Consider the following 27126-nt stretch of genomic DNA (forward strand, 5'->3'; position numbering starts at 1 on the left):
AAACACACTACTTGGAACCCACAGCTTGCTCTCTAGTTCAGGGTCAACACCCCCCCCCCCCACCCCAAGCCTCTCTTTCATCCCATTCTCCCAGCACACAAGATCCACTCACTCCAGTCACTCATTTCTCACACACTTTTAGGATAATCACTCTCTGGGACTGTTTGCATGTCACAACAAGCCACCATAGGTTAATTAACCCACGGGGCTTTGCAATGAGTGCTGGCCACCATTTTGAAGATGCAAGCTGTAGCAGGTGGGCACCATGGCTTGTTGTGCGAACCTGAGTAGTGTGGGTTATCTGAGGGTTGTTTAACCCTTGTATAACCCATGATGCCCAGAGTGGGGAATGCTGGGAATTGTAGAACTTTTTTTCTGTCTAAACATGCATTGGATTGGTACCTTAGCCTCCCACTTTAAAAAAAAAAAAATCACAAGTCATCTGCTGGGCACTTTGTTGGCATAAGGACAGGTGTTAACGGGCACCACATTGCCAACCCCTGCCTTAAATCTTGAGATCTAATGTTTAAGGGTGCAATCCTATGCATGTTTAGACAGAAAAAAAAGCCCTACAACTCCCAGCATGCTCTGCTGGCTGGGGCATGCTGGGAGTTGTAGGACTTTTTTTCTGTCTAAACATACATAGGATTGTGCCCTAAGGCAAGTATTGTCATGCCAGGTTTGGTGCTTTTTGATTTTTTTTTTTTTAAGCTTGTTATTTCTCCCCAATTTACCTAGTATCCATAACTGGAAATGCAAGGGAAAAAAGTTCACATTGAGGGGACATAAATTAAAACAGTTGAAAGCACTTTCAATAATTTATGGGGAATTTCTTTTCCCCCATATACATACAAGCTTGCTTCACGGCCAGCTTTGATCTCCATAGGTTGGATCATCCAGAGAAAAGCAAGCAAAACAAGCAGTGCTGTTCCTTACACTCTAGTGCAAAGGTCAGAGGAAAACACAGTGTGGCCTTCTGCAAAAGTTTGTGCGAGGCCTTGTCCTAGTATGCATATTGAACAGTGGTGGAAGGCCATGTGCAAGAGACTGTGCGGCCTGGGTTTCATTTGTCTTACCTTGTGCAAGGACCTGGGGCCAGGTCAGAAGAGGCCCTTTCGGATGCAGAAGATGCCTTCTTCTCACTGATGGGCATCTCTGGATCCAATCCTGTAACCCCAAGTAACTCATGCCCTTCTCCAAAACATGAAGGAACTGGAGAGGAGGGTATCTAACAGGTATTCATAAGTTTGCTCTACAGGGCAAATAAGCAGCTTAAGGGGAGGAGCCGTAGCTCAGTGGCAGAGCACCTACTTTGCATGCAAAAAGTGGTCCCAGGTTGGATCCCTGGCATCTCCAGGTAGGGCTAGGAAAGAATCCTGCCTGAAACCCTGGAGAGCTGCTGCCAGTCAGTGTTGACAACACTGGTTGAGATGGACCAACGGACTGACTCACAATAAGGCCGCTTCCTATGCTCCTACGGTGGTGGTGGGGTTAACTGGGAATACAACAAAACTTTAACCCTCCCCAGCCCTTCCTCACTGTAGACCTGACCCAGATCCCCCCTACAGTTCCTATTTATACCTTTAAAAACCACTGGCCTCCTGCATTGCTAACTAGACAGCAATGCAGGAGATCAGTGGTTTTTAAAGGTATAGATAGGATTACCCTGTTGTGTCCCCTTCATGGATCACTGCCTTGTTGTGGCGAAGGGGCTTGCGTAACTCAGTGAAGCCATAACCTATGCCGTGCAGGGCCACCCAAGACGGACAGGTCATGGCAGAGAGTTCTGACAAAATGTGGTCCACTGGAGAAGGAAATGGCAACCCACTCCAGTATTCTTGCCAAGAAAACCCCATGGAACGTATCACAAGGCTAAAAGAGATGACGCTGGAAGATGAGCTCCTCAGGTCGGAAGGTGTCCAATATACTACTGGGGAAGAGCAGAGGGAATTTCCAAGTAGCGCCAGAAAGCGTGAAGCAGCTGGGCCATACCCGAAAGGACACTCAGCTGTGGATGTGTCTGGTGGTGAAAAGAAAATCCGATGCTGTAAAGAACAATATTGTTTAGGAACCTGGAATGTCAGATCAGTGAATCAAGGTAAGCTGGAGGTGGTCAAACATGAGATGGCAAGACTGAACATCGACATCTTGGGAATCAGCGAACCAAAATGGACAGGCATGGGCGAATTTAATTCAGGTGACCATCATATCTACTACTGTGGGCAAGAATCCCTTAGAAGAAATGGAGTAGCACTCATAGTCAACAAAAGGGTGGGAAAAGCAGTTCTGGGGTACAATCTTAAAAACGATAGAATGATCTCAGTACGAATCCAAGGCAAACCATTCAACATCACAGTAATTCAAGTCTATGCCCCAATCACTGAGGCCGAAGAAGCGGAGGTTGATCGGTTCTATGAAGACCTACAACACCTTCTAGAACTAACACCAAAAAAAGATGTCCTCTTCATCATAGGGGATTGGAATGCTAAAGTAGGAAGTCAAGAAATCACCGGGATAACAGGCAGGCATGGTCTTGGTGTACAAAATGAAGCAGGACAAAAGCTAATAGAGTTTTGCCAAGAGAACACGCTGATCATAGCAAACACTCTTTTCCAACAGCACAAGAGGCGACTCTACACATGGACATCACCAGATGGTCAATATCGAAATCAGATTGATTATGTCTTTTGCAGCCAAAGATGGAGAAGCTCTATACAGTCAGTAAAAACAAGACCTGGAGCTGACTGTGGCTCAGATCATGAGCTTCTTGTTGCAAAATTTCGGCTTAAATTGAAGAACGTAGGGAAAACCACTAAACCATTCAGGTATGACCTAAATCATATCCCTTATGAATATACAGTGGAGGTGAGGAATAGATTTAAGGGATTAGACCTGATAGACAGAGTGCCTGAGGAACTATGGACGGAGGTCCGTAACATTGTTCAGGAGGCAGCAACTCAATCCATCCCAAAGAAAAAGAAGTGCAAGAAAGCCAAGTGGCTGTCTGATGAAGCTTTACAAGTAGCTGACGAAAGAAGGGAAGCGAAAAGCAAGGGAGAAAGGGGAAGATATATCCAACTGAATGCAGAGTTCCAGAGAATAGCAAGGAGAGACAAGAAGGCCTTCTTAAATGAACAATGCAAAGAAATCGAGGAAAACAACAGAATGGGAAAGACTAGAGATCTCTTCAAGAAAGTTGGAGACCTCAAGGGAACGTTTTGTGCAAAGATGGGCATGATAAAGGACAAAGAAGGCAGGGACCTAACAGAAGCAGATGAGATTAAGAAGAGGTGGCAAGAATACACAGAAGAACTATACAGGAAAGATCTGAATGTCCCTGATAGCCATGATAGTGCGGTCACTGAACTTGAGCCGGACATCCTCGAGAGTGAAGTCAAGTGGGCCTTAGGAAGCATTAGTAACAACAAAGCTAGCGGAGATGACAGTATGCCAGCTGAGCTATTTCAAATCCTAAAAGATGATGCTGTTAAAGTGCTGCATTCAATATGCCAGCAAATTTGGAACACTCAACAATGGCCGCAAGACTGGAAAAGGTCAGTTTACATTCCTATTCCAAAGAAGGGCAACGCCAAAGAGTGTTCAAACTACCGCATAATTGCGCTCATTTCACATGCCAGCAAGGTGATGCTCAAAATCCTACAAGCTAGGCTTCAGCAGTATGTGAACCGAGAACTACCGGAAGTACAAGCAGGGTTTCGAAGAGGCAGAGGAACTAGAGATCAAATCGCCAACTTTCGCTGGATCATGGAGAAAGTAAGAGAATTCCAGAAAAACATCTATTTCTGCTTCATTGACTACGCTAAAGCCTTTGATTGTGTGGATCACAACAAACTGTGGCAAATTCTTAAAGTGATGGGAGTACCAGACCACCTTACCTGTCTCCTGAGAAACCTGTACGAGGGTCAAGAAGCAACAGTAAGAACCGGACATGGAACAACCGAGTGGTTCAAAATTGGGAAAGGGGTACGACAAGGCTGCATATTGTCGCCCTGCTTATTTAACTTATATGCAGAGTACATCATGAGAAACGCCGGGTTGGATGAATCAGAGGTCGCAATTAAGATTGCCGGGAGAATTATCAACAACCTCCGATATGCAGACGATACCACCCTAATGGCAGAAAGCGAAGAGGATCTCAAGAGCCTCTTGTTGAGGGTGAAAGAGGAGAGTGCAAAAGCTGGTTTGAAACTCCACATTAAAAAAACTAAGATCATGGCATCTGGCCCCATCACTTCCTGGCATATAGAAGGGGAAGAAATGGAAGCAGTGACAGATTTTACTTTCTTGGGCTCCAAGATCACCGCAGATGGTGACTGTAGCCATGAAATTAAAAGACGCTTGCTCCTTGGGTGGAAAGCTATGGCAAACCTAGACAGCATAGTAAGAAGCAGAGACATCACCTTGGCGACAAAGGTCCGTCTAATCAAAGCTATGGTTTTCCCAGTAGTAATGTATGGCTCTGAGAGCTGGACTATAAGGAAGGCTGAGTGCCGAAGAATTGATGCTTTCGAACTGTGGTGCTGGAGAAGACTCTTACGAGTCCCCTGGATTGCAAGGAGGTCAAATCAGTCAATCCTAAAGGAAATCAACCCTGACTGCTCATTGGAAGGACAGATACTGAAGCTGAAGCTCAAATATTTTGGCCACCTAATGCGAAGAGAAAACTGTCTGGAAAAGACCCTGATGCTGGGAAAGATTGAAGGCAAAAGGAGAAGGGGACAGCAGAGGATGAGATGGCTAGATAGTATCACCGATGCAATGAATATTAACTTGAGCACACTCCGGGAGAGAATGCAGGACAGGAAGGCCTGGCGTGCTATGGTCCATGGGGTCACGAAGAGTCGGACACGACTGAACGACTGAAGAACAACAACAACCCTGTTGTGTTCTGCTTGAGTTCCCTCAGTGAATAGAGGCAAGTAGAGGAGAGAGATCAAGGAAAGATAATGGTAGACACAGACACGGGGAGAAGGAGGGGGAAAGGAAGCACATGAAAAAGGGAGTCGTGATCCTGCATTTAAAACGGAAGCAGCAAGCCCCGTTTTAAATGCAGGATTTTAGGCTGGTGTAGAGATGCCCAGAGTGCGCACGCAAGCTCAGGTGAAAGATCTCAAGGGAAAACACAGCCCTCCTTTAGAATCCCTGGAGAACGGACCCTGCTGTGCTCACCTGCCTACTGGTCTAAACCTCAGAGTAAAAGAGATCTGTGTGCTTTTCACGCATGACGCTTGATTATTGTGTTGAGGGTGGGATGAACTACTGGATCAAAAACGAGTTCTTTCTCTCTCCCTCTCTCCTGTGTCTCCCTCTCTCTAAGAAGAAAGACTTTCTGACTGCCATGCCTCTTTCTAGTGCCTCTCATCTAATCTTCCTGCAGACAAGCAGTGTCCTCCCGAACTTCAAAGGTAATGAATGAAAATACGGCTGTTCATTCTCCTCCCAGAACCTGCTGGATTGGACTTCATAAGGCAGTGCTGGTATAGTCCACACAGAGGCTAATGAGCTGGGTCTGGGTTTGAGGGTATTGTCCACAATCCAACCCAGAGTCAAGCATTGATGTGTGTGTGTGTGTGTGTGTGTGAGGGGGTGCTCAATCAAATCACCCTCACACACACCCTTAATCTGAGGATTCTCTTGTACCACCTCTGATAGGGTGGACAGATGCAACATAGGACACGGGCTGTGCACCTTTAATAATTGTGTAGAAGAGGGAATTGCAGCTGGTGGAAATTCCCTCTTCAATACAACTGTTAAAGGTGCAGGAGCCCCATCCTCTTTTGCATCTGGCCACTCTACCTCTGAACTGCTTTAGTGCTCCATGCAATGTTAGGCTAATGTTCCCTTTTTGGTCTTGAAACCACAGCAAATATCTGACCAGATTACCCTTTGGAGCCAGCAGTGGGAAGGTGCTATCCCTGAGCTCACCATCTGTGTCCTACCTCACAAGGTTGGTGTGAGGGCAGACACAATAAAGACTGTAAGGGAGCAATCCTATGCATGTTTAGACAGATTTAAAAAAGTCCTACAATTCACAGCATGCAACAGACAGCCATCCTGGCCGGGGCATGCTGGGAATTGTAGGACTTTTTTTCTGTCTAAACATGCATAGGATTGTGCCCTAAGTCACTCCGCAAAGATGATAATGGACAGAAAGGCAACACCATCGCCTCCCCTATTGCTTCCTAGGCCAGGAATGAGGATGGTTATACTCTACTGTTTGTTTCTTTATCCGAAGCCTGGCCCATTATTGACTTTTCTCTGTCTCTCCTCAGGACTCTGTTGCATCCTGTGGCTGTTGCTATGCTTTCTTGCTGAGCGGGAAGGTGGTGGAAAGGTCCTGGCTTCATCGCCGAGGGAAAAATACAAAAGTAATTTTGAGTGAAATAAGATGTGTGTGTTGGGGGTGGGGTGGAGTGTTGGAGAAGCGGCCTTGGTAATGGGTAACAATACAATTTTGCAACTCTCTAAAATCAATCTGGTTAAAATGGATAATAACGCTAGAAAATCCAAGTGCACTGAATGTTGCTGTCATTGCTAGACACTTTTTAGCTTTGTTTTCAAGGGACCATCTGTAATGTACGTTATGCATCTAGAGTAGAGGAAGGATAGCAGCAGGGTGCCCAGATGGAAAAGAGGTCAGAGCTCCTGCACCTTCTACACAATCTTCTACACAACTATTAAAGTTGTGTAGAAGGTGCCCGGACCTCTTTGTCATCTGACCACCCTAGATAACCAGAGTAGTGATAAAAGTGCAATTGTTTCATTGCAACCAATAGTCAATGTGTGACAAATGGGAGAAAGTGCTTTTATTTGGCGGAGCGGGGATTTATTTGATTTATTTGTTGCATGTATATGCCACCCTTTCCGCCAAAGTACTCAAGATAGTTCCCAATTTAAAATAATAGCTTACTATCTAATAGACATGACATAAAAGGGATGGGGGCGGAAGAGGAAAATAAGCAAAATTCAAGGACCCGAACTTTCTAGGAGGGCAGAGTGGATGGCCATCGGTCCTCATCAGGCTGATGAAGGGAACCTCGCTGTCATACTTCTGCAGCAGCTGGCTGGAATGGCCACAGATGGAAACAGTTCTTGGACGGGAGGAAGCAAATGGTCCTTGATCACAGCTGACCCAACAGAGGGGGCCTCGCTGTCACACCTTGCCCTCAGATGTAGCCTGCCTTTAACTATGTGGTATACTGTTGCCCAACACTTTGGTTTCGTGTGGACCTTAAGAGCCTTCCAATGTCCCGGAGAAAGATTATCTAATGCAGGGCTAAGCGACATATAGACTAGGGTGCTGTGTTCACCTCAGTAAGTCCTTCCCCTTGTGCCTGGTCCACACATCACATCCCCACCTTCAGAGCCCCAGGAGTAGAGGCTGTAGTCACCCAACAGAGCTACAATGCCATCTAACAGCTGCATAACCAGACAGAAAACCAACAGGAGAATCTTTGCAGTGATGTGTGTGTCCAGGTGGGTGGGTGCGTGCATGTGTGAAGCTACCCTTGTTGACCCATTGTTACTCATCAGGTAAGGCTTTTCCCCATCACTGTAACTCTGTGCCAAAGAAAGGAGGTCTTGGGTTCAGTTCTTGAGAATGTCCAGTTTAAAGGATCTCAAGGCTGGAAAAGAGCCTTGCTTGAGACAGAGCCACTGGCGATCGAAATAGAGAATACTATATATATTGTGTGTGTGTGTGTGTGTGTATGAGAGAGAGACGCACACACCCAAACAGATGCAATCTTACCCAGGAAGATTGGTGGGAGTTGGAGCAAGTTTCCATGTTGCCTTCCTTAAATCTCCACTTGGGGAAAAATTATGTCCGTCAATGACATTGTCAAACCCGCAAAGAGTCTTGTCACACCTTAAAGATGAACAAATTTATTATGGCGTAAGGTTCCGTGGATTACATTCTACCTTGTCAGATGCATGAAATGCCATCAAGAATTTCAGGTATATATGTATGTAAGCTGAGTAAGTGATCAGCTGCCCTACAATCCGATGCGCCATCAGAGCGGGCCTTCCCAGGGTGAGGCTGAAGATGCCGAGGGCACTGGAGGAGGGGGAAAGAGTTTCAGGGCAGGTAAGGAAGAGAATGAAAAAAGTAAAAAGCACTGTTAAGCTGAATGGAGATTACCATCATATATGTTTGCTCATTTGGTTCAATATATATTTTCAATATTTATTTATTTATTTTCGATTTATTTATGAAGGTTTTTAATTATTTAAGGGCGCAATCCTATGGGGATAGGCGGCCGCCTCCGAACTCGGAGGCCACTGCTTATCCAATGCAGGGCAGGAGAAGCACAGAGGGGATCGTTCCCTCCATGCTTCTTCTGCCCTGCATTTGTGGCTAGACAGCCGATTTTGGCTGTCTAGCTGCGGGAAGGTAGAGCAGGGGAGGAGGCTGCCAGATGACACATAGGATATGTCGCACCAGCATTTCCGCCTTCATCCCCCCGGAACGTCCCATTTTGGCTGCTCCGCACTCCTCTTGCAAGCACGGAACTTGGGACTGTTCTGTGCTGGCTGCGAGGCAGCGCGGAAGGGGGGAAGGTCGGTTCCCAGAAAACCACATATCCTATGGCCGTCTAGCCACTGACTAATGGCCATAAGATCGCTCCCTCCATCACACTTCATATGTTACCTAATGCCAGGATGTTTGTTTTATCAACAACAACTGTTTTGTGAGTGGCTGCTGTTAATAATAATGTGATTGTAACTGTCAGTATATCCCGCATTTAATTTCCCTCTAACCTTGCTGTTTACAATTCTTGCTATCCTTCCAACCATGTGTACTATATATCTGAAACTTTCAATAATACTTTGTGCATCTGCAGAGGTGGCTTATGGTCCATGAAAGCCTACATCAGGATAAATGGGTTAGTTTTGAAGATGCCAAAAGGCTCTTGGTTGTTTCTCCGGCAACAGACTAACACGGCTGCCCCTCGGAAAATTATAAAACCCTCCTTCCCGAGAATTTGGTTCTGCCTCTAATGCTCTGATGATCTGTCCTTTTCCCTGCAGCTGACGTGAGGTTTGATCCAGACACAGCATATCGAAAGCTTCTTGTGTCCAAAGACAAAAAGAATGTGAAAGTGGGACATGAAACCCAAGATGTGCCTGACAATCCAGAGAGATTCAAGAGTACTCCCTGTTTGCTGCGTTCTCCAGGATTCACATCAGGGAAACATTACTGGGAGGTGGTGTATGGAAACCAGCGGGAATGGGCAGTAGGGGTGGCCAGGAAGTCTGTGAGAAGGAAAGGATCTCTCACCCTTGTCCCCGAGGAAGGGATCTGGCAACAGGGTCGCTGGTGGCTTCGGCGGGTGGAAACCGACTCGCACAGGCCTTCCAATTCATCTGGAAAGATTGGGGTCTTCCTGGATTATGACTTGGATAATGTGGTTCTTTACATTGATAACGAAGTCACTGAATTCAAGACCTCTTTCAATGGGGAGGAAGTTTTCCCCTTCTTCTATGTGGGAGCAACTGTTTCACTCAGTTTAAATCTCTGACACGGTAGGAGCTATGTAGGTGGGTGGGTGGGGTGTTTCCTAGAACTCCACGCAGCTGCATTGTTAAAGGGTTTAACAATCTCTTTGACATGTGGAGGACTATAATGTTCCAGAAGTGATTTTCCCCTCTGCCTGCCCCATCACACACCTTTCAAATTATAGGCCTAGAGGTCTCCTTTGCCATCCATTTCACACTTCCTTGCACAAGTTATGCTAAGACTGAAGATAGGTATGTCTTTTTCCAGAGAGTTGATGTTGGCGCAAAACAGGAATCATGGCTTGTTTAACCAATGGGACAAAAAGGATGAGCATGTACATGATAGGCAGCAAAAGTCTCTGTTGTACCACCATCAACTCTTAAAAGTATGGCCTGTTTCCAGCCTGGGATGATCATGCAAAAGGCTGTTCAGTATCTTTAATAATTTTAGAGGCCTTCTGCATCCAAAATGTGTTCTCTACTACAGAGCTATACTCTTTAAGTTATAGAAGCTCAGCCATTCTTTGCATTTTTACTCAAACTTAGACTAAGGGAAAAGGCAGAGGAAAAATTAGGAATGATGAAAATGTGCATAAAATGAAAAACATTAGGCTTCTTGATTAGTTGTTCTTTATATCTCTGTAAAATGCAGTTTTAAAGTCCTAAAAAGTCTCGTGTTCAGACTCCTTTATTTCCCAAGCCCTTCAATTATTTGAAATGTGAATCCTATGGGTACAGCAGGAACAGCCCCCCTCCCCCCCCCGAGGTGGGGCATATTTCCTGCCTCAGGAGGTGAAGCGGGAGGAGTGGCAAATTGCACACTAATTCACCAGGATGCCCCTCCATGGGTGCCACTGTCTAGGCAGCTGGGTGGGTGAGTGCTGCTGGGTGGGTGCTCCAGAGAGCCCCACCAGTCGCTCTCCTACTGTATTTGCCACAGTGGGAGAGCACAGCTGACAGGGCTCTCTGGAGCTGCCACCCTGTGCCACTACACTGGGTGCTTCAAATGCCACAGGGGGAGCAGCCACCCACCCTCTGACTCGGCCTGAGAGCTTCTCTAGGCATTCCAGAGGGCAGGCGTGCTCTCTGAAGAGAGAGCATTTTACGGCCAACCCAGCTCTTCAGGGAGCAGCAGTAGTGGCAGTGGCAATGTAGAGGGTAAGTGGACGATAAGGGAGATGCAATAGGGATCTGGGAGATGCAATGGGGGGTGGGGGTCCTAGAAATGGACTCATGCAAGCTTTCCAAAGAATCTGGGAAGATTGGTGTACTCTTGGATTATGAATGGGATATGGTGACTTTTTACATGGATAAAGAAGAAGTCACTGAAGTCAGGACCTCTTTCAATGGGGAGGAAGTTTTGCCCTTCTTCTATGTGAGGGGAACCAGTTCGCTCCGTTTAAATCCCTGATATGCTAGGAGCTACGTGTGTGTGTGTGGGTGGGGGAGACATTTCCCTAGAACTCCATGCAATTGCATTATTTACTGTTTAAGGGTGCAGTCCTATGCATGTCTAGACAAAGAAAAAGTCCTACAACTTGTAGCATGGCCCAGCCTAGGAGTTTTAGGACTTTTTTTTGTCTAAACATGCATAGGATTGGGCCTTAATGGTCTCTTTGATATTTGGAGGACCGTACTGTTCCAGAAGTGATTCCCCTTCCCCCATCTTTCAAATTGCAGACCTAGAGGACTTCTTTGCCATCCATTTCACACCTCCTTGCACAAGTCATGCTAACACTGAAGACAGGTGTGTCTTTTTCAGAGAGTTCAAGCTGGTGCAAACAAGAATCATGGCTTGTTTAACCAGTGGGACAAAAAAGATGAGCATGTACATGATATGCAGCAAAAATCTCTGTTGTACCATCTTCAGCAATTAAAAATATTATTTCCATCCTGGAGCAATCATGCAAAAGACGGGAGGGCTCTTCAGCACTTTTAATAATTTTGTAGAAGAGGGATTTTCAGCACAGTTCATGTTTCTTAGAATCATAGAATAGTAGGGTTGGAAGGGGCCTACAAGGCCATCAAGTCCAACACCCTGCTCAATGCAGGAATCCAAGTCAGAGCATCCCTGACAGGTGGCTGTCCAGCCTCGTCTTGAATGCCTCCAGTGTGGGAGAGCCCACCACCTCCCTAAGTAATTCGTTCTGTTGTTGTATTGCTCTAACAGTCAGGAGATTTTTCCTGATGTTCAGCTGGAATCTGGCTTCCTGTCACTTGAGCCCATTATTCCGTGTCCTGCACTCTGGCATGATCAAGAAGAGATCCTGGCCTTCCTCTCTGTGACAACTTTTCAAGTGACAACCTTTCAAGTACTGAAGAGCGCTATCCTGTTTCGTCACAGTCCTCTTCTAAAGGCTAAACATGCCCAGTTCTTTCAGTCTCTCTCCATAGGGCTTTGTTTCCAGTCCCCTGATCATCTTTGTTGCCATCCTCTGAACCCTCTCCAGTTTGTCTGCATCCTTCTTAAAATGTGGTGCCCAGAACTGGACACAGTACTTCAGATGAGGCCTAACCAGTGCTGAGTAGAGGGGAACTAGTACTTCCCGGGATTTGGAAGCTCTGCTTCTATTAATGCAGCCCAAAATAGCATTTGCCTTTTTTTGCAGCCACATCACATGGTTGGCTCATATTCAGCTTGTGACCTACAACAGTTCCAAGATTCTTCTCTCTTGTAGTGTTGTTGAGCCAAGTATCCCCCATCTTGTAACTGTGCATTTGGTTTCTTTTTCCTAGGTGCAGAACTTGGCATTTATCCCTATTAAATTTCATTCTGTTGTTTTCTGCCCAGCGCTCCAGCCTATCAAGATCACTTTGGATTTTGTTTCTGTCTTCCAAGGTATTAGCTATCCCGCCCAATTTTGTGTCATCTGCAAATTTTATCAGCATTCCCTGCATCTCCTCCTCCAAGTCATTAATAAAAATGTTGAAGAGTGCTGGGCCCAGGACTGAGCCCTGCGGTACCCCGCTCGTTACCTTTCTCCAGTTGGAGAAGATCCCATTGATAAGCACTCTTTGAGTCCTATTCTGTGCTACCTGCCTGTATTACCTGCCTTTGTTGCTTGTTCTTCCTTCCACTTCCTATATGTATGCTTTCTTGTTTCCAGGTCATCTCTAAGCTTTTTGTGAAGCCACATTGGCTTCTTCTGTTATCTTCCACCTTTTCTTCTTGTTGGAATTGTTTGTAATTGTGCCTTGAGAATTTCCTTTTTTAAAAGCTCCCACCCATCTTAGACTCCTTTTCTCGTTAGAGTTGCTTGCCATGGGACCTTACTTATCTTAACCCTTCATTAATAGGTAGAAAATCCCAACCACTTTGGGATATTTTGTTAAGATGAAAAGCTGTATAGAAATTCTCTGAAATAAATAAATATAATAAGTAGAAGAGGGAATTTTCACCAGGTCGTGCAGGAGTTCTGCTCAAGAAAAGGATGTAAGAGATTGCCTTAGTGACGGCAAAGCTAGACTGTATGTTAAGTGTACATATCCATTTAGTAATCTGTCTGAGTTTGGTTTATTTAAATAGCAACCATGGGATGGGATCACAATCAGGACTGCATCACATGGGGGAGGGCCTTTAGCCCTCCTCCCCTCATCACTGTCCTGATGAAAATTGTGGGACCCTCGAATTGCTATTAGGCCTGGGAGGGAAACTTTCATAGGTACCAACTGAAGCTTGGTACCTTGGTTTTTTGCTTCCTCCAGGGGCAAATAACAGGGGTGAGGCGTGAAAGAGTGGACTTTTTTTCTGGATGTGCAGGGAGGAGGGGCAATTTCCTTTGGGAGTTCAGCCCAAGCGAAAAGGCTTAACTCCCCCGTGTGGCGGCTAATTACTTTTTAATAGTCCAGCATATCAAATGCATACACACATTCTAGTCTGGCCCTGGGTGTGAACAATGGGGCATCTAGTTTGCTGTGGTCCACTCTGATTGGCTATAGCTCCCAAGGGGGCATTTCTTAGCCCTCCTACTTAGCCCTCCTACCTTCTTAGCATCCTTTGAACCGGAGATGCTAAGAATTCAGCTTGGGAGCCTATTGCATGCAAAATGTGTTTTCTGTCCCTGAGCAAAACACCTTTAAAAACATGATCTATCTTTGTATTTGTTACCCAAAGTCAATCTAAGGGTAGGGACAGAGAAAACATTGGGAATGGTGGAAATGTGCATAAAATGAGGAAATTATTGATTATTTGTAGTTTATCTCTGTGTAAAATACCATTTTAAAAGTCCTCATTTGTGTTTGGTCTCCTTTACTTCCCAAGCCCTTCAGTTATTTGGAATGTGAATCCTCAGGGGACAGAAATGTTGTCCTTGCCTTCAAACGGGTTTTACTGACCCTCAGTCTATGAGACTGAGCAAGCTGAAAATCATTTACTATTGTTTTGTGTTTTAAATCCACTAGACTTTCAATGACTGAGGAGAGAATAATCCCAAAAATCTTGTAGTTTTTTCTTGCCACTTCTTTTCATATATCTGTCGGAAACCATTTTTCTGCTGTTTCCATAACTGAAATACAATAAATTCAATCTCTGACTCAACAAATTTGTATTCAGAAATTTTCCGTATTTCTGGAATAACTTGTTTGTCATTTCTCAGTGATTTTACCGGCTTCTCTAAAGTTAGGATAATCTCATCCATGTAGATTGTCATTTTAGCTTTTAACTACCTAATTCTGCTCTCCTTCTCTCATTATCTCTTGACAAAATTCTAGTGCCAAACTTTCAGTAAAAATTAAAATAATACCACTGGTTGATATGACTTAACATTTAAACAATCTTTACCTTCTTTCAAAATTAAGAGTTATTCTTGCACATGACCAAGAATCATCTGGTATCCTCTTATTATGTCATTAATTGCTAACATCAATACCTGCACTATATCATCTTTAAATGTCAAATATAATTCTACTGGACTCTTGTTTCTCTTCAGCCCTTCAATTACGTTCTCAACCTCTTCCAAAGTAACTTCTGTATCTAATTTTTCAGTATCCTTTTTACTAACTTTGGGAATGGCTTTGTTCCTTATAATTTGCTGTTGTCTTGGTTTGCTAAGGGTGCAATCCTATGCAGGTTTAGACAGAAATAAGTCCTACAACTCCCAGTGTTCCCCAGGCAACCATGGCTGACTGGGGAATGCTGGGAGTTGTAGTACTTTTTTTCTGTCTAAACATGCATAGGATTACGCCCTAAGACTCATAAAGTTCTTCACACTTTACTTTTGTAGGTGTAAACCTCAAGTATGATGCATCCCACAGAAATGAGTTTGGACAAGGCTGTTACCATTAGCATTGCCAGCTAACCAGAAGAAAATCAGTATAATCTGCTCTCCCCCACCCCCTGCGCCCCCACTTTTAACATCAGCTTGTGGTATAGACGTCAGCACGTGCCACTTTTCACAGCATGGACATAAAACATGACTTGCTAACTGTCTCCACATCAAACTGCTGTTAAATGCAGTTAACAGAGCCCATTTGAAACACTGGCAGCCCTCCTTCAGCTCCATGAACCATAGGAATATCCATTTTTAAAACTCCCTTTAGGAAACAAGGTTACACAGTGAATTCCACAAGGTGTACAGAAGATATTTCTTTGCCAATAATATTTGCTATCCTATCACATTTTGGGGAACTTATTTGGGGAAGCCAGATTCTGGCTGAACATCAGGAAAAACTTCCTGACTGTTAGAGCAATATGACAATGGAACCAATTACCTAGGGAGTTTACCTAGGTAATTACCTCTCCCACACTGGAGGCCTTCAAGATGAGGCTGGACAGCCATCTGTCAGGGATGCTCTGACTTGGATTCCTGCACTGAGCAGGGGGTTGGACTCGATGGCCTTGTAGGCCCCTTCCAACCCTACTATTCTATGAAATGTAGCTGCATTGTAAAAAAATTAATAAATAAACAAAACTGCCTTAGATTTAAACAGGGTGGATTCTATGGTGGTCTTTCTGTTGAGCAAAGTAATTTTCAGTGCTTGATGGTCACCCCAGGCAGCTGATCTTGTGTCATAAAAACTTAAGGCAACAAATTGATTATTATTTTCTGCCTCTAATGCCAAAATAACTTCGCTTGCTTTGGATACTATGCACTTTGAACAGGAGCAGGTTAGTGTGCCATTTGCTGCTCCATCTCAGGCAGCAAAAGGTTGTGGGCCATCCCTGCTTTTTTTATTTAAAAAAATCTCGTATTTGTTGTCCAGTGACTCCAACGCAGAAAAAAATTCAGAATGGCTCCAGAGAATAATACCACTGTCAATATTCATTAGTCTTTAGTGTCTTTTGAGTAGCCTTCCACAACCTGATGCCCTCCAGGGCCGTGTTTCCATGACAACAGAAGGAGAAGCTAATGGTGGAGTATTGGATTTTTAAAAAGGAATCAGCTTTGCTGTGAGCAGGGTTCCACTAGCAGATTCCCTGCAGCAGTAATAATCACATCACAGATCATACTTCCCAGTGGGGGTGGGAGTTAGAGTGAACATCATTGGACTGGCAGGGGCTGCTCAACCAACAAGAGAGGCTTCCCCCAATCCCCCTCTTTTCTCCTTTCCCCTGAAAGTCCAGATGCACCTGCATTTCAGAAGCAAGCTTCACTGAGCGCAATGGGAGTTACTTCCAAGTAGACACACGTATGCTTGTGCTGGGAAAGAGGGGGGCAGAGAACACAAAGATGGAAACCAGCCCCCATAATAACCCGCAGGACCTCATTGACCACAATGGGAGTTACTTCTGAGGAGACAGCAATGGGTTTGTTGTGGGAAAGAGAGCAGTAAGCACAAAGACAGACAGAAACCAGCCCCCATTGTAACCTGCAGGGTATCTATAATGAAGCTGTGAAGTAGTTACTTCTTAAGGCAATGAATCTGAGCCTGGAGATCGAGCTTAATCGCATTTATGGAATTGGGCTTTAAAATGTGATTGAGGGGCTTCTCTGTTATTTCTATGGGCATTCAGAGGGCAAGCCTCATTCAGTACAATGGGAGGAAACACCCCTTGACTGGGGTCATGGTGAAAGGCACACCCCTGGGCAGGGCTAGCATACCCAAGCTAAATGCTGGGGTTGGGGCATACAACAACTATACCGGGGAGAACCCAACTTAAGGAAAAGAATCAGACTTTGAGCAGTCTCAGGAAACCTGTTTTTTCCCTGATAAGGTCCAGGGTGGCTGCTGGACGGCCACCACGACATCATGTATCCCTAACGACCTCAACACGCAGCCAGCTCAGAGTAAATCACTGGTGGAAACACCCCCCAGATGTGTCAGACTACAACTCCCATCATTCCTAGCTGGTATGGCCAAATGTCCATTCTGACTGGGGCTTATGGGGATTGTAGTCTAAAACATCTGGAGGGCATTGGGTTGAGGAAGAATGCTTTAGAAACACTGGCAATTAGATTCTTTCTCTTCAGAAATCCTGGCACCATCTGATCAGAGACTTCCTGCTAGACAACAGTAGCCCCAATGATACAGGAAGAACCATATAGCAAACTGTGAGGAATAGATTGACTTATGCTATTTTTTATTTCTGCTCAAGGAAGAAGAAAAGCAGTCTACTTTTCAGCTATGTACTTAAGTAAGCTGAAGAAGAAGGGAAACCATACAATAGGTTTTTCCTCAAAAACAGTGTAAAACAATGAATTTCCAAATACTGGGGCAGTAGTTTTCACTGTGGCTTCCATCTTTTTGACTGGTCCTCTTTGGATTGTCATGCAAATACCACCTTGATGAGGACCAGTAGCTATAAGACTCACTATTCCATCTTTTAATCTTACCTCGTTTTACTGCCACCATCAAACATAACCACTTTTATTTACCTATTACCCTTATTCCCTATAGTACCTGGGCACAGACACAGGGCAAAATAGTCCAATGATTCATATAAGTAAAACAAATATAGGTCATCTCTACACCAGCGTAAAATCCTACATTTAAAACGGGGCTTTCTGCTTCCATTTTAAATGCAGGATCACAACCACTCCCTTTTTCATCCGCTTCCTTTCCCCCCACCCCCTTCCCCCTCCTTCTGCCCGATGTTCCATTATCTTTCATTGATCTCGCTCCTCTTCTTGCCGCTTTTACTCTTTTCCCAACAGGATAATTTGATAGCTCATTATCTGCAGTCTATTTAAAAATGGAACAAAGGGCATTTAGTGCAGGAGATGCCTTGAACGATCACTGCGTCATTAAAGAGCCCGCAAACTTCCGTGAAGGAGCCATTACAATAGCAGGATAAAAGCTCAGTGTGAAGGAGTGCATAATTGCTTTTATTGTTTAAAATATGATAATTTTCATGGATCGCTCATGAAGAAAGGTGTTATTGTTGCCTTAAGAAGCTGACTATGCGTTAGCTCATGTTCCACCCTCTGTTCAACCTTAAGCCAATTTCCCCAAAGTTCAAGATATACTGAGGGTGTATGTTGCAGTTTTCCCTCTGGTAGGGTTCCCTTCACTCTGGTACCTTCAAGGCTTTCTCAAGACTTTACCAGCAGTCTTCAGTTTGGTCCAGCATCACCATTGCCTCAGGCCCACTGCACCCTATCACTTCTGTTTCAGCTCTTTCCTGAAGGCTGCCCCAGGAGCCTCTCACTCCTTATTTGCAGACCTTCTTTAGTTCTTGCCTCAGGTGATTTCAGCCTGGAGGATGTTCTTCAGTTTTCCTTCAGCCCTCCTTCCAGCTTTGGCTTCTCCAGACTCAGACTGCCTGCCCCCTCCCTCTGCTTGTGCTGAACCTGTCCTTATACACCCTGCAGTCAATCAGCTGATTTGGGGATAGAATTCCCACCACACACACACACACACACACACACACACGGAATTCTAACAATGTACCCATAGAGGTGAATGGAATGCCCACAAGTTAGCCAATCATATCTGTCCACATTTGGATTCCACATGTCTGTATAACATGAAGGAAATCTCACAAAACATACCCATCTTCTAGGTAACAATAAGCAGCAAAATGGCTGATTATCAGTTGGCAGACTGATATAACATTCTATTGCTTCTCTGGCCTAAAAGACACCATCATTTCTCTCTTTACAGTTAACCTTTCTCATATCAGTCACTGTTCCAAAACAAAACCCATGAACAGATGTAACTTATTACCCCAGGTAAACACAGTTTCTTCATAAATCAACCCTGACTGCTCATTGGAAGGACAGATACTGAAACTGAAGCTCAAGTATTTTGGCCACCTAATGAGAAAAGTCACTGGAAAAGACCCTGATGCTGGGAAAGACTGAAGGCAAAAGGAGAAGGGGACGGCAGAGGATGAGATGGCTAGATAGCATCACCGATGCAATGAATATGAACTTGAGCACACTCCGGGAGAGAGCAGAGGACAGGAAGGCCTGGCGTGCTATGGTCCATGGGGTCACGAAGAGTCGGACATGACTGAACGACTGAACAACAATAACAAACTAGATATGATGCTGTGGTTTCTTGTCTGGTGTCCATCCCATTCACATAAGAACCCTCCTGAATCAGACCAAAGGCCCATCTAGCAGAGCACCCTGCTTCCCACAGTGGTCAGATTTGTCCACAAGCAACTTTGTCCCTTGGTGTTTGATGCCCAGCATCAAAGATGTTAATGATATATAACATAATTATCAGTCTGTATTTTTTTGCATTTCCCTCTCATTCCCTTTCTTGCCTCTAGCCTTGCTCTTTCTCTCCCCTCTACCCCTTAGCCTTGCTGTTTTCCCCTCCCTCCCTCCCGGCCTCTGTCTTTGCTATTTCCTCCCAACACCTCTTTACTTTGCTGTTTCTCCCCCTCCTACCCTATAGATTTGCTTTTTCTCTTTTTCTCTACCCCTTTGCCTTATTTCCCCTTCCCTCCAAGCCTCTAGCCCCACTATTTCTTTCCCCTGCCTGTCTTTAGCTCCCTTTTGACTAGCTAGGTCCCCATGGCAGCCATTTTGTGACTAGCCACATCCTACATGAGAGTCATTTTGTGGTGGAGCCCACAGCAGTTTCTCAAATTCCCAAATGTGCCCATGGGTCCAAAACGGTTGGGGACCCCTGCTGTAGTCATTCAGGAGTCACGTCAGACTTTGAAGCTTTGGGAAGGAAACTCAAGAACTTTGGGGCACAGATAGTTTTCTCATCCATCCTTCCAGTAGTTAGAAGAGGGATAGAAAGGGAAAGAAAAATTCTCCGGGTGAATGACTGGCTACGAAGGTGGTGCCAACGAGAGAGATTTGGATTCTGGGACCACGGGCTATACTTCCTGGAAGATGGACTGTTGGCAAGGGATGGGTTGTGCCTCACAAAGGCTGGGAAGAATGTGTTTGGCCACTGCATGAAGAACTTTATCAGGAGGGCTTTAAACTAAATCCTACAGGGAAGGGAGATGTAAAGTTGGGGGTAACAATGGATGTAGGCTCATGCACTGCAACGGAGAGAACATCTCTAATAGCGCCCAATAATAGTCTTCAGACACATGTAGGAAGAAAGCCAGACTACGAAGCACATGGTCTTCGATGTCTATATACTAATGCCCAGAGTATGGGAAACAAACAGAATGAACTTGAACTCACGGGGGAGTTCATACAGGAGGGAAATGATGACTTGATAGGTGTAACTGAGACTTGGTGGGATGACTCTCATGATTGGAATACAGCACCTGAAGGATATAACTTGTTCAAAAAGAACAGGAGCAACAGAAAGGGAAGTGGGGTTGCACTATATGTTAAAAATACATATCTCTGCACAGAAATACAGGAGGATGAGCTTGGTAGCCCCATCGAGAGCATCTGGGTTAAAATAAATGGAGCAAAGAATAAAAGGAACCTGGTGGTCGGAGTCTACTACCGGCCACCCAATCAAGGAGAAGACGAGGATGAAACTTTTGAAAAGCAAATAGCCAATATTTCAAGGAAGCATGATGTAGTAGTAATGTGGGACCCCAATATTTGTTGGGAGACAAATTCTGCAAACTATGGCCCTTCCAAGAAATTCCTGACTTGTGTGGCAGATAGCTTCCTCCTACAGAAAGTAGAGGAAGGAACTAGAGGATCGGCTATCCTTGACTTGATCCTAACCAACAGAGATGACTTAGTGGATAAAGTAGCAGTTACACGAACTCTGGGGGAAAACAACCATGTTATGTTGCTGTTGTTCAGTCATTAAGTCGTGTCTTACTCTTCGTGACCCCATGGACCATAGTACACCAGGCCTTCCTGTCCTCCGCTCTCTCTCACAGTGTGCTCAAGTTCATATTCATTGCATCGGAGATGCTATCTAGCCATCTCATCCTCTGCCGTCCCCTTCTCCTTTTGCCTTCAGTCTTTCCCAGCATCAGGGTCTTTTCCAGACAGTTTTCTCTTCGCATTAGGTGGCCAAAATATTTGAGCTTCAGCTTCAGTATCTGTCATTCCAATGGGCACTCAGGATTGATTTCCTTTAGGATGGACTGATTTGACCTCCTTGCAGTCCAGGGGACTTGTAAGAGTCTTCTCTAGCACCACAGTTCGAAAGCATCAGTTCTTCGGCGCTCAGCCTTCCTTATAGTCCAGCTCTCACAGCCATACATTACTACTGGGAAAACCATAGCTTTGATGATACGGACCTTTGTCGGCAAGGTGATGTCTCTGCTTTTTACTATGCTGTCTAGGTTTGCCATAGCTTTCCTCCCAGGGAGCAAGTGTCTTTTAATTTCATGGCTACGGTCACCGTCTGTGGTGATCTTGGAGCCCAAGAAAATAAATTCGTCACCGCTTCCATTTCTTCCCCTTCTATATGTCAGGAAATGATTGGGCCAGATGCCATTATCTTAGTTTATTTAATGTTGAGTTTCAAACCAGCTTTCGCACTCTCCTCTTTCACCCTCAACAAGAGGCTCTTTAGATCTTCTTCGCTTTCTGCCATTAGGGTGGTATCATCTGCGTTTCTGACGTTGTTGATAATTCTCCCGGCAATCTTAATTGCGACCTGTGATTCATCCAACCCGGCGTTTCTCATGATGTACTCTGCATGTAAGTTAAATAAGTAGGGCAACAATATGCAGCCTTGTTGTACTCCTTTCCCAATTTTGAACCAATTGGTTGTTCCATGTCTGGTTCTTACTGTTGCTTCTTGACCCTCATACAGGTTTCTCAGGAGACAGGTAAGGTGGTCTGGTACTCCCATCTCTTTCAGAACTTGCCAGTTTGTTGTGATCCACACAATCAAAGGCTTTAGCGTAGTCAATGAAGCAGAAATAGACGTTTTTCTGGAATTCTCTTGCTTTCTCCATGATCCAGCAAATGTTGGCGATTTGATCTCTAGTTCCTCTGCCTCTTTGAAACCCAGCTTGTACTTCCAGTAGTTCTTGGTTCACATACTGCTGAAGCCTAGCTTGTAGGATTTTGAGCATCACCTTGCTGGCATGTGAAATGAGCACAATTGTACGGTAGTCTGAACACTCTTTGGCATTGCCCTTCTTTGCAATTGGAATGTAAACTGACCTTTTCCAGTCTTGTTGCCACTGTTGAGTGTTCCAAATTTGTTGGCATATTGAGTGCAGCGCTTTAACAGCATCATCTTTTAGGATTTTAAATAGCTCAGCTGGAATTCTGTCATTTCCGCCAGCTTTGTTGTTAGTAATGCTTCCTAAGGCCCACTTGACTTCACTCTCGAGGATGTCCGGCTCAAGTTCAGTGACCGCACTATCATGGCTATCAGGGACATTAAGATCTTTCCTGTCTTCTGTGTGTTCTTTCCACCTCTTCTTAATCTCATCTGCTTCTGTTAGGTCCCTGCCTTCTTTGTCCTTTATCATGCCCGTCTTTGCACAAAATGTTCCCTTGAGAGCTCCGATTTTCTTGAAAAGATCTCTAGTCTTTCCCATTCTATTGTTTTCCTTGATTTCTTTGCATTGTTCATTTAAGAAGGCCTTCTCTCTCCTTGCTATTCTCTGGAACTCTGCATACAGTTGGATATATCTTCCCCTTTCTCCCTTGCTTTTCACTTCCCTTCTTTCCTCAGCTACTTGTAAAGCCTCATCAGACAGCCACTTTGCTTTCTTGCATTTCTTTTTCTTTGGGATGGATTTCGTTGCTGCCTCCTGAACAATGTTACGGACCTCCATCCATAGTTCCTCAGGCACTCTGTCTATCAGGTCTAATCCCTGAAATCTATTCCTCACCTCCATTGTATATTCATAGGGGATATGATTTAGGTCATACCTGAATGATTTAGTGGTTTTCCCTACGTTCTTCAATTTAAGCCGAAATTTTACAAGAAGCAGCTCATGATCTGAGCTACAGTCAGCTCCAGGTCTTGTTTTTACTGACTGTATAGAGCTTCCCCATCTTTGGCTGCAAAGTACATAATCAATCTGATTTCAGTATTGACCATCTGGTGATGTCCATGTGTAGAGTCGCCTCTTGTGCTGTTGGAAAAGAATGTTTGGTATGATCAGCGTGTTCTCTTGGCAAAACCCTATTAGCCTTTGTCCTGCTTCATTTTGTACAACAAGGCCATGCTTGCCTGTTATCCTGGTGATTTCTTGACTTCCTACTTCAGCATTCCAATCCCCTATGATGAAGAGGACATCTTTTTTTGGTGTTAGTTCTAGAAGGTGTTGTAGGTCTTCATAGAACTGATCAACCTCAGCTTCTTCGGCCTCAGTGATTGGGGCATAGACTTGAATTACTGTTATGTTGAATGGTTTGCCTTGGATTCGTACTGAGATCATTCTATCGTTTTTGAGATTGTACCCCAGTACTGCTTTTCCCACCCTTTTGTTGACTATGAGTGCTACTCCATTTCTTCTAAGGGATTCTTGCCCACAGTAGTAGATATAATGGTCACCTGAATTGAGTTCGCCCATGCTTGTCCATTTTGGTGCGCTGATTCTCAAGATGTCAATGTTCAATCTTGCCATCTCATGTTTGACCACCTCCAGCTTACCTTGATTCATTGATCTGACATTCCAGGTTCCTAAACAATATTGTTCTTTACAGCATCGGATTTTCTTTTCACCACCAGACACATCCACAGCTGAGTGTCCTTTCGGCTTTGGCCCAGCCGCTTCACTCTTTCTGGTGCTACTTGGAAATACCCTCTGCTCTTCCCCTGTAGTATATTGGACACCTTCCGACCTGAGGGGCTCATCTTCCGATGTCATCTCTTTTAGCCTTGTGATACGTTCCATGGGGTTTTCTTGGCAAGAATACTGGAGTGAGTTGCCATTTCCTTCTCCAGTGGACCACATTTTGTCAGAACTCTCTGCCATGACCTGTCCATCTTGGGTGGCCCTGCACGGCATAGGTTATGGCTTCACTGAGTTATGCAAGCCCCTTCGCCACAACAAGGCAGTGATCCATGAAGGGGAACCATGTTATACTTGGTTCTAAAGGCAGCAAAAGCTGAGTGTAGCCAAACATGTACCCTGGATTTTAGGAAAGCTGATTTTAATAAACTCAGAACATTGATAAGTAAGGTCCCATGGCAAGCGACTCTAATAAGAAAAGGAGTCCAAGATGGGTGGGAGTTTTTAAAAAGGGAAATTCTCAAGGCACAATTACAAACAATTCCAACAAGGAAAAAAGGTGGAAGACAACAGAAGAAGCCAATGTGGCTTCACAAAAAGCTTAGAGATGACCTTAAAACAAGAAAGCATACACATAGGAACTGGAAGAAAGAACAAGCAACAAAGGCAGGTAATACAGGCAGGTAGCACAGAATAGCAGGGACAGTGTCAGGAAGGCTAAAGCTAAGAACGAGCTGAGGTTAGCAAGGGATGCTAAAAGCAACAAAAAGGCTTTCTTCAGGTATGTGCATAGTAAAAGACAGAGGAAAGAAATGGTTGTTCAGCTATTAAATAAGGATGGCAAAATGATAACAGATGACAATGAAAAGACAGAAGTGCTCAATTCCTACTTTGGTTCAGTCTTCTCCCAAAAGAGGGTCTATGACACACACACACCCCGGCCAAGGTGAAGTACAGGCTGAAGGAGCAGGATTGCAGCTTGAGATTGATAGGCATATGGGCAAGGAACACCTAATTACTTTGAATGAGTTCAAGTCTCCAGGGCCAGATGAACTGCATCCTAGAGTAATTAAGGAACTGGCAGAAGAACTCTCAGAACCACTGTCTATTCTCTTTGAGAAATCATGGAGGACGGGGGAAGTGCCAGATGACTGGAGAAGGGCTAATGTTGTCCCTATCTTCAAAAAGGGCCAAAAGGAGAAACCTGGGAACTACAGACCAATCAGTCTGAAATCGATCCCTGGGAAAATTCTGGAGCAGGTTATAAAAGAATCAGTCTGTAAGCACCTTGAAAACAATGTAGTGATGACTCGAAGCCAACATGGATTTGTCAAGAACAAATCCTGCCAGAATCATCTGATCTCATTTTTGGATCAAGTCACCTCCCTTGTGGACTGTGGGAATGCTGTGGACATAATATACTTTGACTTCAGCAAAGCTTTCAACAAAGTGCCCCATGATCTCCTGATGAGCAAACGAGCTCAAAGTGGGCTAGATGAAACAATGATCAGGTGGATCCGCAGTTGGCTGCAGAATCAAACTCAAAGAGTGTTTATCAATGGGATCTTCTCAAACTGGGGAGAGGGGTACCGCAGGGCTCAGTCCTGGGCCCAGTGCTCTTCAACATTTGTATTAATGACTTGGAAAAGGAGGTGCAGGGAATGCTGATCAGATTTGCAGATGACACAAAATTGGGCGGGATAGCTAATACCTTGGAAGACAGAAACAAAATCCAAAGTGATCTTGATAGGCTGGAGCTCTGGGCAGAAAACAACAGAATGACATTTAATAGGGATAAATGCCAAGTTCTGCACCTAGGAAAAAGAAACCAAATGCACAGTTACAAGATGGGGGACACTTGGCTCAATGACGCTACAAGCAAGAAGGATCTTGGAATTGTTGTAGATCACAAGCTGAATATGAGCCAACCATGTGATGTTGCTGCAAAAAAGGCAAATGCTATTTTGGGCTGCATTAATAGAAGCATCGCTTCCAAATCCTGGGAAGTACTGAGTAGAGGGGAACCTCTACTCAGCACTGGTTAGACCTCATCTGTAGTACTGTGTCCAGTTCTGGGCACCGCACTTTAAGAAGAATGAAGACAAGCTGGAGAGGGTTCAAAGGAGGGCAACAAAGATGATCAGGGGACTGGAAACAAAGCCCTGTGAAGAGAGACTGAAAGAACTGGGCATGTTTAGCCTTGAGAAGAGAAGACTGAGGGCATGTTTAGCCTTGAGAAGAGAAGACATGATAGCGCTCTTCGGGCCGATCTACATTGCGCCCGCCATCGCAATGAGTTCGGTGTCCTGTCAGGTTAAACGCTCTCGCATTAAAATGTGATTATTCACACTCACCCATTTCCCCCATTGCAGTGCTTCATCGAATGCACGAGCTCGGTTCACACTCGAGCGCTGTGCTGTTTTCCTGCGTGCGCTTGTCTGATTTGGATGCTAAGATTCACAACTTCGAATCTTCGAAGATCATGCCTGAATTAGAAAAAAAAATATCGCGGAGAAGCCCCGATTCTGCGAGGATAACACCTTAATTTAAAAAACAAACAAACCAGGAGCGGGGGGATAGGAGGGGGTAAAACTTAGTCTCATTTGTAAAACTTAGTCTCATTTGAAGGGATAGAATAACCCCCTGCTCAATGCAGGAAGCCTGATTCCCAGGGGGTCACCCATCCAACTGCTGATTGGGGCTGACCCCACTTAGCTTCTGAGATCAGATGAGCATGCGCACATCCAGCCCTTTGCTTGTTGCTGAGCAAACAGGGGCTGCTGAGGAAGCTATGCGATTGGTACCTGGAAGAAGACATGGGGCCATCAAGAGCTGTGATTGGACAGGAGGGAAATACAAACACCGCCATATATGGACAGGCAGGGGAAGGGACTACGACTGGATACAGTAGCGAAGGCGGAAAATCAGAGCACATTAAGGGGAAATAACGGGATATTAGGGTATTGAGATCGGGAGCACGGAAGTGGGAAATTCCAGTTTCAGTTCGAGGCGGGTCCTGCGTAGTGTGAAAGGCAGGCGGTGAAACCTCATTGGAAGTGAAAAAAGGTGGTAAGTGTAGATCCAGCCTTCAAGTACTTGAAAGGTTGTCACAGAGAGGAAGGCCAGGATCTCTTCTCAATCATCCCAGAAAGCAGGACATGGAATAATGGGCTCAAGTGACAGGAAGCCAGATTCCAGCTGAACATCAGGAAACACCTCCTGGCCGTTAGAGCAATATGACAATGGAACCAATTACCTAGGGAGGTGAGGCATTCAAGATGAGGCTGGACAGCCACCTGTCAGGGATGCTCTGACTTGGATTCCTGCATTGAGCAAGGGGTTGGACTCTTATAGTGGTCCTATAGGCCCCTTCCAACCCTACTATTCTATGATTCTCTGATTCTATATGGGAGATGCTCCAACCCCTTGATCATACGTTTCCCCCTTTCTGTACCTTGTTCAGCTCTACAATATCCTTTTTCAGGTACAGTAACCAGAACTCTGAACAGTATTTCAAATGCAGTCACACCATAGATTTATGTTATTTTCTATCTCCTTCTTAAGGATCCCTAACATGGAATTTTCTCTTTTTTTCACAGCTGCCACATCATGACCACCAAATCCCTTTTTCT

At 44.8% G+C, this 27126-nt stretch overlaps 1 protein-coding gene across 1 annotated transcript; it reads left to right on the forward strand.

Annotated features, from left to right (window-relative positions):
- The first annotated feature begins 5347 nt into the window (after positions 1–5347).
- LOC146355219 (vespryn-like) lies at positions 5348–10183 on the forward strand. The gene is made up of 3 exons (XM_084830379.1): positions 5348–5426; positions 6294–6389; positions 9052–10183. The coding sequence occupies exons 1-3, from the start codon at positions 5360–5362 to the stop codon at positions 9540–9542; spliced, it is 654 nt and encodes a 217-aa protein (XP_084686505.1). The 5' UTR covers positions 5348–5359; the 3' UTR covers positions 9543–10183.
- The last annotated feature ends 16943 nt before the right edge of the window (positions 10184–27126 follow it).

Source organism: Heloderma suspectum, chromosome 2 (assembly GCF_057233095.1).
Source record: "Heloderma suspectum isolate Gila_16-S chromosome 2, 16-S_ref, whole genome shotgun sequence".
Classification (NCBI taxonomy): Eukaryota; Metazoa; Chordata; class Lepidosauria; order Squamata; family Helodermatidae; genus Heloderma; species Heloderma suspectum.